Here is a 12,865-nt window from a genome sequence, read left to right as displayed (position 1 = left end):
AAATTGTGTAAATAGTTCCTTTTAAGGCCTTCTGAAATGGGCTTCACCCTGATTATAAACTGTTTCCAGTCAGGTTCCTGGTCTTATCATTGTGTGGATGCCGTCTTGAGCTTCCCTTGTGATCACCTAATACGCTGATCCCTACATAACATTTTCTTAAATGTTGATCATATGTTGAGTGCGTGACTTAATGTTCTGCATGATAAAATGGGAAGTGTGAATGAAGCGCTTTGGCTGCATATCAAAGCATGAAGATTATGCAATTTTTTGACTTGTGAACTGAACAAGATCCTTTTTTCCCAGAACATCATATTTACCTGCAAGAATGACTGGTAGACACACATCGACATTTGCATCTGGGTTTTTGAAAGATATTTTCTAGAAATGGAATGAAATGTGGCTGGCACTTCAAAGAAAACAAATGATGGTTTTTGTATCCAGTGAAAAAATTCTAGCTTACAAGCAACATTTAGAACTTTAGAGAACTTCATTCCCTACTTTCAGAGTACAACTGTGATTTTTTTTTTTTTTTTGCATTGCATAATGTAACATGTTAACATTTGGAAGATCTGTATAACTGGGTGAACAAGATGTTCCAAATAACGAATGTGTAATGTGATACAAGCATGCACGCATAAAAGTTTCATTTGAAATGCAAGAGAGACCAATGGATTTTAATATAACCGAGCATGAAAAGTTCATTGCTGTGTTTTCTGATTCCACACTGCCACTAACCTTGAAGAAACCACCTTTTGTAGAGATCTGGGGTAGCATCAAAGAAGAGCCACAATTATCCAAAAAAGCTATTAAAATGCTCCTCACTTATCCAAATACATATTTGTGTGAGGAAAAGTTTTTTTCATATGCTTTCAACAAGGCAACATATCACAAAGGCTAAATGTAGAGCATGAGAATCTAGCTGTCTTCTATTAAACTGAAACAAAGTAAAACATGTAAAACAATGTTACTCTTCCACTTGGGGGAAAATAGTTATTTTTCATAATGTTACTTATGTTACTTATTTAATAAAGATTTAAAATTTTATTTTAGTGTATAATGTGGTAAATTTGCACAGGTAAACCCACCTAAACAAAAGTTCTTTGGAATTCTCACTATTTTTAAAACCATTAAGGAGGTCCAGACACCAAGCATTTGAGTATCATTAAAACCAAAAACTTAATGTATTACTGATTCGAATCCTCACACCTCTTTCAAATTTCACCAATTGTCTCATTAATGACCTTTATAGTAAGAAATAATGATAAAATGAAATCCAGTTCCGAATCACATCTCGTGTGGCAGTGAGATGTCACAGCTCTTTAGCTTCAGACACTTCCTCAATCCTTCCTTGATTTTTCATGGCCTCGACATCTGTCTGTTGTTCAATGCACTCAGTTTGTGTCTGCTATTTCTTCATCATTAGGTTTGGCGGGATTTTCACAGATGCTATGCCTTGTTTTTACTGCATTCTATCAGGTGGTACACAACTTCCGTATTTCCCATTACTGTTGGTGCAAATTTGGTTGCTGGATTAAGGGGCTGCCTTCCAGGGTCCCTCACTGTAAACTTATTCTCTCTCACTTTGTAATTGCTTTATATTTTATAGGGAGGTACTCAAACCGTAAATATCCTTTCCCTCCTTAATTTAAATAAGTAGGAGATGAAGGCAGCTGAGCATAGGATTCCATATAAAGTCACTTAAGCCATATCTTCTTCCTGTTTCCTGAGAGGTCCTCGGCTGGGGGTCTGCTCACATGGAGGTCTCTATGGCTTTAGAGGTCTTGATTCTCCTTGCTGCCTGGATTTGGCCTTGTGCTGAGAATGTCTATGGTAAATGACTGGTTTGGGGGAAGACTTCCTTGGATGGTAACTCAGAATGATTGCTCTCAGTGCAGGGTTCAACTCCCCATAGAGATCTGATCTTACCCTTCCCTGGAAGAGAAATACTTTCAGGCCGACTGGACTTGGGTCTTTATACTGAGGACACATTTTAACTTTCAGCCTAAATGAGATGTGTTTTTTCTTCTCTGTTGTGGTCGTCTATTTTAATCCTCATTTGCAAAAATTCTTCAGAAGAAGTTCAGGCTGCCCTTATGAACCCACTGCCAAATACCAGTCCTTGGTTTTATTGTGAGATACTTGGTTGTAGCTTAATTGACTTTCCTGCTTCTAGACCCCTCACATTTACCCTTGATGTTGATACCACTCTTTTTCTTCTTTTAAAAATACAATATGAACTTCACTCACGTTAAATTCCTCAATGGTTCTGCAAAGCCAATAGGATAAAGCTAAATCAGTGTCTGGCCTCTCTATAAATTGATTTGACTATGTTTTATATATTTTACCTGGAGTGTCTTTGTTTTTTGTGGCATCCAAATATTTCCCAGCTTCAAGGACCTACTAAATGCCAACTACTCTAAAGCAGCATTTCAAATTTTTCTGTTTTCTATGTGTTTTTTGGTTTTGTTACCTGTTTCTTTTTGTTTGAAGTGGGATCTTTTTGGGGGAATGGATACACAATTTTTTTCTTTACCCATTTGGCCTATAAGCTCTTTCTGAGCAAGGACCACACTTAGTTTCTGATCTTTCCATTTTACTTAGGATGAATTTTTCAGAAGGCCTAGGCTAGTGCAACTCACCATATAGCCGTTAATTTTTTTTTTTTTTTTTTTTTTTTTTGTCGTTGTTGCTGTTGTTGTTGCTATTTCTTGGGCCGCTCCCGCGGCATATGGAGGTTCCCAGGCTAGGGGTCGAATCGGAGCCGTAGCCACCAGCCTACGCCAGAGCCACAGCAACGTGGGATCCGAGCCGCGTCTGCAACCTACACCACAGCTCACGGCAACGCCGGATCGTTAACCCAATGAGCAAGGGCAGGGACCGAACCCACAACCTCATGGTTCCTAGTCGGATTCGTTAACCACTGCGCCACGACGGGAACTCCCGTTAATTATTGACATTTCAGTAAGTTTAGTCATTTCAGTGCAGCACGTATGGAGAAAGAGCAGTGACCTGTGAGCTGGGAAAGAATTCTGGTTATCTGGGATGGGGTGAGTTAGGGTGTTCAGGCCTGGCTGTGGTAAAGGATGCTTCGGTGTCAGGAAGATTCTGCTTCACTTAATGTTTGCACAGCTACGTGTGTTCCTTGGGCTTCTTAAAGGATTGCTCAGATATTTGAGAACTGAATGCCAAACTGAAACTTGACTCTAAAACTAGAATGAAAAAAGGAGCAAAGCCAGAAGCATGGATTTCCTGTATGTCCATGCCCACTTATGCTTTTGAGTCTATTTCCACCCAATTGTTGGAACTGGTTAAGGATCTGGCATTGCCATGAGCTGTGGTGTAGGTTGCAGACATGGCTCAGATCCCACATTGCTGTGGCTGTGGCCAGCAGCTACAGCTCTGATTCAACCCCTAGCCTGGGAACTTCCATATGCCACAGGTGCAACCCTAAAAAGCAAAAAAAGGGGGGAAGTATTACTGGACTACATCACCCCTCTTCTAATGCACTGCAACTTACTTCTCTCCCTTATGTGTAGTCCTAGCTATATATATCATCCTGGTTGAAATCTAATTTCTAAGAGGAGGCAGGGAGTTAAAAGATAATGACGTTCTTAGGGATTGCTTTTTCCCTGAGAAATAACTGACATTTACTTATTTGAGGATATAATTATGCAGATTTTTTTTAAAAATTAGTGTCTTAAAAATTTATTATAGTTGTTCCGTCAATTTCTATGCATAGAAATTGTTCTGTCAATTTCTATGCAGATATTTCAGAAAGTAGTGGTAATATGAAAAATCCTTCAGGGAGTTCCTGTCGTGGCTCAGTGGTTAACGAATCTGACTAGGAACCATGAGGTTGCAGGTTTAATCCCTGGCCTTGCTCAGTGGGTTAAGGATCTGGCGTTGCCATGAGCTGTGGTATAGGTTGCAGACGCGGATCAGATCCCGAGTTGCTGTGGCTCTGGCGTAGGCTGATGGCTACAGCTCTGATTAGTCCCCTAGCCTGGAAACCTCCATATGCCGTGGGAGCTGCCCTCAAAAGGCAAAAAAGACAAGAAAAAGAAAGAAAGAAAAATCCTTTATTGAAATCTAATTTAAGGAGGCAGGGGGCTAAAAGATAAAATGATGTTTTTATGGATTGCTTTTTTCCCTCTGAAGTAACTAAACTTTACTTAATTGAGGATAGAATTATGCAAATATTTTATTTTTAAAAATTTTAAGTATCTTAAAAAATTTTTTATTGTAGTTGATTTATATTGTTCTGTCAGTTTCTATGCAGATATTTCGAAAGTAGTGGTAATATGAAAAATCCTTTGTATGCTGTTCTTTAAGCTGTTTTGCCAGAGGAATACCTTTTATTAATCACAAAAGGCATAGCTGAATATTCTCTGAGCTCTCCCTTAAGGTAATACACATCTGACACTTTGTCATATGATTCTTTCCGCAGTGAAAATAGGTTGTTCTTTGGACTGGGTGATGGTCTCTGTTAGCCCGTATGCATGCAGCAGCCATCTGTATATATTTGCTGATGAGTTATATCTGGGATCGAGTTGCCCTGCAACTCGGATACAAACATATGCATATGATTTTATATACCCTGTCCATGCCTGTGGGATCAGGACAAAGGTGAGAATAATGATTATTTGTAAATAAATAAATAATTTTTGTTGTTTGTTTTAGACTTTTTTTTTTTTAAGAATTTTATGTCTGGTGATAAAGATTATTTCCTCTTTTTCTGTTTGATTGTTTTGCTTTTTAGGGCTGCACCTGTGGCATATGGAAGTTCCCGGGCTAAAGGTTGAATCTGAGCGATAGCTACCAGCCTACCCCACAGGCACAGCAACGCCAAATCTGAGCTACTTCTGTGAACTACATCACAGCTTATGGCAATGCTGGATCCCTGACCCACTGAGCGAGGCCAGGGATTGAACCTGCATCCTCATGGATACTAGTTGGATTTGTTTCCACTGAGCCATGACAGAACTTCTGTTTGTTTTGTGTTTTGGTGGTTTTTGTTTGTCTAAGATCAAGTTTTGCTTCTAGTTATAGTAATTAATGGGTAGATGACCCTACGGTTCCTTACTTAGTCACTGAATAAAGTCTCCTCTGTGTGAACAGACCTTAAAAGCACAGATTTCCAGACTGGTTAGCAAACTGATTTTAAGTTGTCTTTAGGCTACTATTGCATTTTACTGAAGCTTAGTGGACAGTTTTAAATTCCATTCAGTGTTTCTCATGTAGGAGGCCACCAGTTCTGGGAAGGTATTTCATATTCGACACTAGATTACTTGAATCTACCCATGCTCTATGAGGATGGGTATCACATAGTTCAAGATTTTCACTGGACTGAAATCTCTTGTCAGTTACTTTACAGGCATAAATCTTAAAGGACGTTGTTTTCCTGGGGTATTATCTTTTCACAAAGTTCCGAATTTAAACAACTTGTATTCATACTGTGGAAACAGTTGGGGCCAATGCCTAATTAAAACAGTCACCTATGAATTAGATATTGTCTTTGTCTTAGAAATGAGGGAACTAAAACTTCAGAAGGTGCTTTACCAGTTTGCTCAGGGATGCACAGGTTGATAGTTTAGATGCCAACCAGGAGGATTATCCCCCAAAGCTTAAATTTTAAACCACCCTGTTATTTGACCGTCTTCCTCAGAAGAACTGTTGAAAACCTTTTCACTAATGAATCATAAAGATGGCTCTAAGTAACCATTTAAGTTTGCGCCTTTGTCCTATCAAGATTTTTTCCAGGCAATTTAAATCCACTCTTACAGATAAACCTCTTTTGTCCCAGTGGGTGGTCAGAATTTTGTATGTACTTAAAAGTGACAATGGCCATTTTTGAGATCTTGAATGTACTTCCTATTTAAATGTATAGATGCCCCCTCTGTTATTAGAGCTACTTTCTACTTAACTTTTGTCCTCTCCTAGGTTATTTCAGAGGATACTCTCCTTTTTCAAACAGAGATATACTTTAACCCTAGGAATATGCATTGTGACCATGAGAAAATCCCTTTGGAGTGTTGTGCCTCTAGGTGAGTCCAATAGACAAGGCTCCTTTCAAATATATTGGTTTTGCCTTTACTCACCAGACATTTCTGAAGAAGCATAAATTTTAGAGACTATAAAATGACTCACTCATAAGCATAAAATCCCAACAAGCACCAAATTGGCATTTAAACATATTTTCAGTACTCCTTTTTTTAAATTTTAAATTAAGTATAATAATCACATTAGAATAAAAACATATGCAACCTATAACTAGGTTATTTTACAGTAACTGAACTGCAAAGTACATTAGTAAGTGGAAGAATCAAACATGATATTGTCTTTCAATATTTTCTCATTCATAGTGCTCTTTTTCTTCCTTTTAATATGGCTTATTTTAGCTTGAATTTTGACCTTTATTTAATTATTTATTTTCGCCCATGCCCATGGTATGGAGAAGTTCCTAGGCCAGGGATTGAACCTGCACCACAGCAGTGACAATGTGGGATCCTTAACCACTAGGCCAGTGGGGAACTCCATGTAGTTCCCTTTATTTTCTAAGATATTTTATGGTTCAATTTCATGTTAGGAGAGTAAATGACTAAAAAGTTAAGAGAAAACCAACCCTTCATATTAATAGTAACTCATGGAGATACATGAAAGGAAGGGCTTATCGGCCTATTAAGTGCACTTTGCAATTTTGTGGAACGGACAGGTTGAGAAGGATTCCACATGAAGGTTGAGAGCAAGTGGAATAGTATAGCCTGGCACAGTTTTCCTTAGTCACTGAAATGTGTACATTGAGTATTATAAATATGAGTGATAAATCATAGAAACCACCTGAAAAATCACAAGGAAAATTTATCTTTGTTTAATTTATGGAAATAGCTGACATGGAAAAAGAATTTAGAGCTCCAATGAAATGTACAGAATCTTTTAACATCATCAGAGTCACATGTTTGAAGTAGGGGAGCACTGGCATTTTTTATTGTGGTAAAATATACATAGATAAAAACTACCATTTTTAAGTGGGTAATTCAGAAGCATTAAGTATAACATGTTGAATACTCTTGATCTTTCCTTTAGCACATTATTCATAAAGAAAAACCAAGGCTGAGGGATTTAGTGATACTCAGGGAAGTAGCTGACCCCTAAATAGAAACCAACACCTGATTCTGTACACACACACACACACACACACACACACACACACGCACACACACACTCTTTCATTCCTATATATTACCCAATGCTTAGAGTGATGTAAAAATTTCTAACCTAACCCACTGGGGCTGTTGTTCCTCCATAGGCTACCAGATTAATGGTGATAACGAAAACATTTCTATTTTTATTATAACTATTACATTGTTTGTACCTTATCTCTCTTAATGAAAACCAAGCCAACGAAGGTATATGATTAGGTTTTTGGTGCATGAATTTTACTTCTGTACACACCCCCACACACACCCCTGCCACTACTGCACCGGATCAGATTACACTTTTATCATTCTTAGGATCCATTCGCCTAAGTCTATCTTACTGGGCACGTTGATACTCTATTAACAAATCACATTATGGAGAAGGTATAGGCACTGCCACGCCTCTAAATCACCACACTGCAAATGATCATGGTGTTAAACAGTGGGAAAAACATCTTGGCCCCAGATGTAGACTCAGAAGGACCGGGTACCCAATATGCCCACCATATCTGCTTTTTCTCTTCTCTTTAGGAAATCAGTGTGGCTCACACCAGTTTCTACAGATCATGAAATAAAATTGGACCCCAGTCCTTTTATTGCTGACTTTGAGACAACACCAGAAGAGTTAGGATTTTGAAATTCTAGTCAAACTGACTCCATACTTACAGAGAAATTGAAACTTCAAATTGATGTCATGAATTTTGTTGGAAAAATAGTTTTGTACAAAAATAATTGGTATAAATCTTTCCTTGGGTATCTAATTCCCTAAAACCCTAATCTAGTATAGGTCCTGTTGCAGTGAAGATGTATTTTTAGATATTTTTATTAAGAGCATGTCTTATTAAAGTTAGTTATTAGATAATTCTGTTTCCTGTTTAAATTTTGGTTTTAGTTCTATGAGGTAGATTCAGCAATAGGTCTTCATGACAATACCTTTAATTGATATAAACCTCCAATAAATATGTTCTAAATATTTTCTTTAGTAAGGATTAAAAAAATAGAGCTAGGCATATAAATGTGCCAGAGACTAAAATTTAACACACTAACTCCCAGGAAAGACAAAGTCCTTTTATATGAAGAGACTAACTTGTGTGCACTTCGCTAATTCATCAGTAAAGCTGAGCCCTAAAAGTAGTTGAATGTACTTCATATTTGGTTAATAATTAAAGTTAGATTTATAGTCTAGAATTTAAATAACCACATCCTTAACTGAAGTTTGAGGTCAGGTTTTTCCTTTATCCCTGATATGAATCTTCAACTCTTGAAGTAATTGACTGAGGTGCTCAACAGAGACTCATCCTCTGTAGCCTTTAGAGCATTTCACTAGATGATTTATTCACCAGCCTTCATGCCCTTGCCTTTTCCTTAAAGAAGGGAGTCTACCCCGTGTAATACACCAAAGATCACTCTGAGTTGGGGAAAGTTCTTCTATCAATTATGAGAATTAAACTGTGCCATTTGTTATTTAGTTGCTTATTGAATTTACATTTTGGATGTTATATCTTTCTGGAAACAGATTTTGTTAAAATATTTTTATTTAGTTTTTTAAAAAATTTAAAGTGCTACTATTTTCTCATTGCCAATAAAATGCTGCATACAGTTGTTTGCTTGAATTCATTTTTTTTATTAAAAAAATTTTTTTTTGTCTTTTTGTCATTTTAGGGCTGCACCCATGGTGTATGGAGGTTCCCCGGCTAGGGGACCAATCAGAGCTATAGACGCAGGCCTACATCACAGCCACAGCAACATCAGATGTGAGTCACGTCTGCAACCTACACCATAGCTCACAGCAATGCTGGATCCTTAGCCCACTGAGCAAGGCCAGGGATCGAACCCGTATCCTCATGGATACTAGTCATGTTCATTAACCACTGAGCCATGACGGGAACTCCTGTTTACTTGAATTTAAATAGTTATCATAGGCATCTATCTTTGACATCACATTATACATACATACATTATTTATTTATATATATATGTGTGTGTGTATATATATATATATAATATGTATATGTTACACACACAGATACAAGGTAATCTTTTTGAAAGGATTACTGTGTGTTGGAAATATTATAAGCATGTTGCAACAACTTATTTAATCCTATTAACCCAAAGACTTATATATTACTATTATTCCAGTTTTACAGATAAGAAAACATAGATTGAAAAATGTGCTTGAGGAGTTCCCGTCATGGCTCAGTGGTTAAGTGAATCCGACAGGAATCATGAGTTTGAGGGTTTGATTCCTGGCCTTGCTCAGTGAGTTAAGGACCCAGCGTTGCTGTGAGCTGTGGTGTGGGTTGCAGATGTGGCTCAGATCTGGCATTGCTGTGGCTGTGGTATAGCCCAGCAGCTACAGCTCAGATTAGACCCCCTAGCCTGGGAACCTCCATGTGCCGCAGGTGCCGCCCTAGAAAAAGACAAAAAAAAAAAAAAAAAAAAAAAAAAAAAAAAAAAAAAGCCTGAATTGTGCGACTGGTCTCAAAATTAGTGATCTGTTCCTAAACGTAGAGAAAAAGCTCTCAGTTTTTCACCATTGGGTGTGATGTAGCCTGCGGGCTTGTCATTTGTGTTAAAGTTCATTCCTTCTATCACTAATTCTTGAGAGTTTTTATCTTAAAATGATGTTGGATTTTATCAAATCTGAGCACTTCTATTCAACATAGCACTGGTAGTCTTAGCCAGAGCAATTAGGTAATTCAAAAAAGGCATCCAAATCAGAAGGGAAGAATTAAAATTATGTGTGCTCAGAGACATGCTGTAACATATATAAAACCCTAAAGACGCCACCCAAAAACTGTTAGAACTAACAGACAAACTCAGATCCAGGATACAACATCAAGACACCAAAATCAGTTGTGTTTCCATACACTAAAAATGAACTATATGAAAAAGTAATTAAGAAAATTGCATTTACAATAGCAGCAAAATAAAATACTTGGGAATAAGTTTAATCAAGGAGGAAAAAGTTCTGCGCACTGAAAAGTATAGGACAAGGATGAAAGAACTGGAAGATATGAATACATGAAAGACCCTCATGTTCATATTGGAATTAATTCTGTCAAAGCGCCGCTACCCCTCAAAGTGATCTATAGATTCAATGAAATCCCTATCAAAATTCCAATTATTTTTTGCAGCAAGAGGAAAAAACAACCCTAAAAAAAAAAAAAAAAAAACACCCAAATTTGTATAAAACCAAAGAAGACGTAATAGAAAGCTAATCTTGAGAAAGAAAAACAAAGCTGGAGGCCTCACAACCCCTGATTTCAAATTTTGTTACAAGGGCATAGTAATCAATGCATTATAGTACTAGAATAGAAATGCATACACAGACTAGTGGAACAGAATTGAGATTTTAGCTGTAAATCCACACATATACCATTAACTAATATTCAATAAAGTGTCAAAAATATCCAATGGGGAAAGAATATTCTCTCCAATAAATGATGGGAAAAGTGGGTTTCCATATGCAAAAAAATGGATTCTTATAGTATATATAGAAATAAACTCCAAATGGATTAAAGACTTAACCAGAAGACTTGAAATCAAGCTCCATGACATTGGTGTTGGCACTGATTTTTTTCTTATAGCACTACATGCACTAGCAAAAGTGAAAGTAAAGTGAGACTATATCAAACTAAAAGTTGCTGCACAGCAAACCAAACAACAAAATGAAAAGGTAACCTACAGAATGAGAGACTATATTTGCATATCATACATCTGATAAAGGGTTAATATCCAAAAGATAAAAGGAACTCCAGCAAATTAATAGCAATTAACTAAATAACCAGATTTGAGAAAGGGCAGAACTTGAACAGACATTCTCAAGACATACAAATAGCTAAGAAGATCATGAAAAGGTGCTCAGTATCCCTAATTATCAGGGAAATGCAAATCAAAACCACGATGAGATATCATCTTGCTCCTGTTTGAACGGCTCTCCTCAAGAAGACAGACAAATGTTGGTTAGGCTGTGGAGAAAAGGGAACCCCAGTATACTACCGGAAGCAACATAAATTTGTTCAGCCACTATGGCAAACAACACAGAAGTTCCCTCAAAAATTAGAATTATATGAACCAGGAGTTCCCATTGTGCCTCAGCAGTAACAAACACAACTAGTATCCATGAGGATTCGGTTCGATCCCCCGGCCTCGATTAGTGGGTTAAGGATCTGACGTTGCTGTGATCTATGGTGTAGGTTGCAGGTGTTGCTTAGATCTGGAGTAGCAGTGGCTGTGGCAGTGGCTGGCAGCTGTAGCTCTGATTTGGCCCTTAGCCTGGGAACTTCCATATGCCACAGGTACAGCCCTAAAAACAGAAAAAAAAAAAAAAAAGAATTATATGCTCCAACAATCCCACTTCTGGATCTGCATCCAAAGCAGACGAAACAGGATATCAAAGAGACAACTGCACTTCCATGTTTATTGCACCATTATTCACAATAGTCAATATATGAAAAAAAAAAAAAAACCTAAGTGTCTACCAGTGGAATAAAATGGAATATTATTCGCCATTAAAGAAGGAAATCTTGCCATTTCTGACAATGTGGATAGACCTTGAAGGCATTATGCTAAGTGAAATAAGCCAGACAAAGACAAATACTTCATGATCTCACTTGTATGTGGAATCTAAAAATAGATGAATTCATAGGAGCCAAGGAGAAATGTGGGGGTCAGGGCTGGGGGGAGGGGAAGAAATGGGGAGATGGTCAAAGGGTGACTTTATGAACAGCAAAATATTACATTAAATACTTTAAATATACGTGACCTGTATTTGTCAAGTACACCTCAAAACTAGAAAAAAATGGATGAAATAAAAACAAAATTGAATGATCTGGATCTAGATGTGTCTCTGCCATCAGTCCCTAAACTCTACTGCCTCTGATTATTGTACCTTGATAAACTTTATTTTTCTAGAAAACACCTGCCATTAAAGCCATTACTCGGCCAGCCCTTAATAAAACATAAGAAAGTTTAGTTATGGACAGAGAGTGTTTTTTTCCTGAATCTGGAACTAAAACTGTTTTACGCCAACAGATTTGGGAGGATATAGAGTAGGATGAGGGATTACTCACGGCAAAGGAAATTATCAGGCATGAGGCAATACATTTCTTCACTATTCCTGTACCAGAAAAATGAAGAGTGATGGTGTGGCTGGATTTTAGGAGGAAGGCCCTAAGCCCTCTCTCATGCTGCCACTCCTTTATATAGGCAATGTCAGGTGGGATTAGAAAGGGGAAGCAATTTGTTTTAAATCCATACAAACTTTTTTTTTTTTTCCTTTTTAGGACCACACCTGCGGCATATGGAAGTTCCCAGGCTAGGGGTTGAATCAGCAACTACAGCTGCTGGCCCACACCATGGCCATAGCAACGTGGGATCCAAGCTGCGTGTGCAAAATTACACCACAGCTCACAGCAGTGCTGGATTCCTGACCCACTGATCAAGGCCGACAATCTAATCCACATCCTCATGAATACTACTTGGATTCATTTCAGCTGAGCCATGATGGGAACTCCCAAATCCATACGAACATTTAATAATGAAGTTAGAGCCAATTCAGTCTCATTTTTCATTTCACAAACTTTCCCATCTTCCTTAATTATCGTGAATTCAGTTATTTCTCTTGTCTCTGTATATGTGCATTTATCATTTTAAAACACTTGAGT

The 12,865-nt window shown here is 37.6% G+C and overlaps 1 protein-coding gene across 1 annotated transcript; it reads left to right on the top strand.

Moving 5' to 3' along the window:
- Positions 1,329 to 8,798, top strand: LOC100512212 (oocyte-secreted protein 2). The gene is made up of 4 exons (XM_003122674.5): positions 1,329 to 1,830; positions 4,448 to 4,626; positions 5,941 to 6,044; positions 7,728 to 8,798. The coding sequence occupies exons 1-4, from the start codon at positions 1,755 to 1,757 to the stop codon at positions 7,831 to 7,833; spliced, it is 465 nt and encodes a 154-aa protein (XP_003122722.5). The 5' UTR covers positions 1,329 to 1,754; the 3' UTR covers positions 7,834 to 8,798.

Source organism: Sus scrofa, chromosome 2 (assembly GCF_000003025.6).
Source record: "Sus scrofa isolate TJ Tabasco breed Duroc chromosome 2, Sscrofa11.1, whole genome shotgun sequence".
NCBI classification, from domain to species: Eukaryota; Metazoa; Chordata; class Mammalia; order Artiodactyla; family Suidae; genus Sus; species Sus scrofa.
The sequence above is the reverse complement of the archived record's forward strand: the minus strand, read 5'-3'. Positions and strand labels throughout refer to the sequence as shown.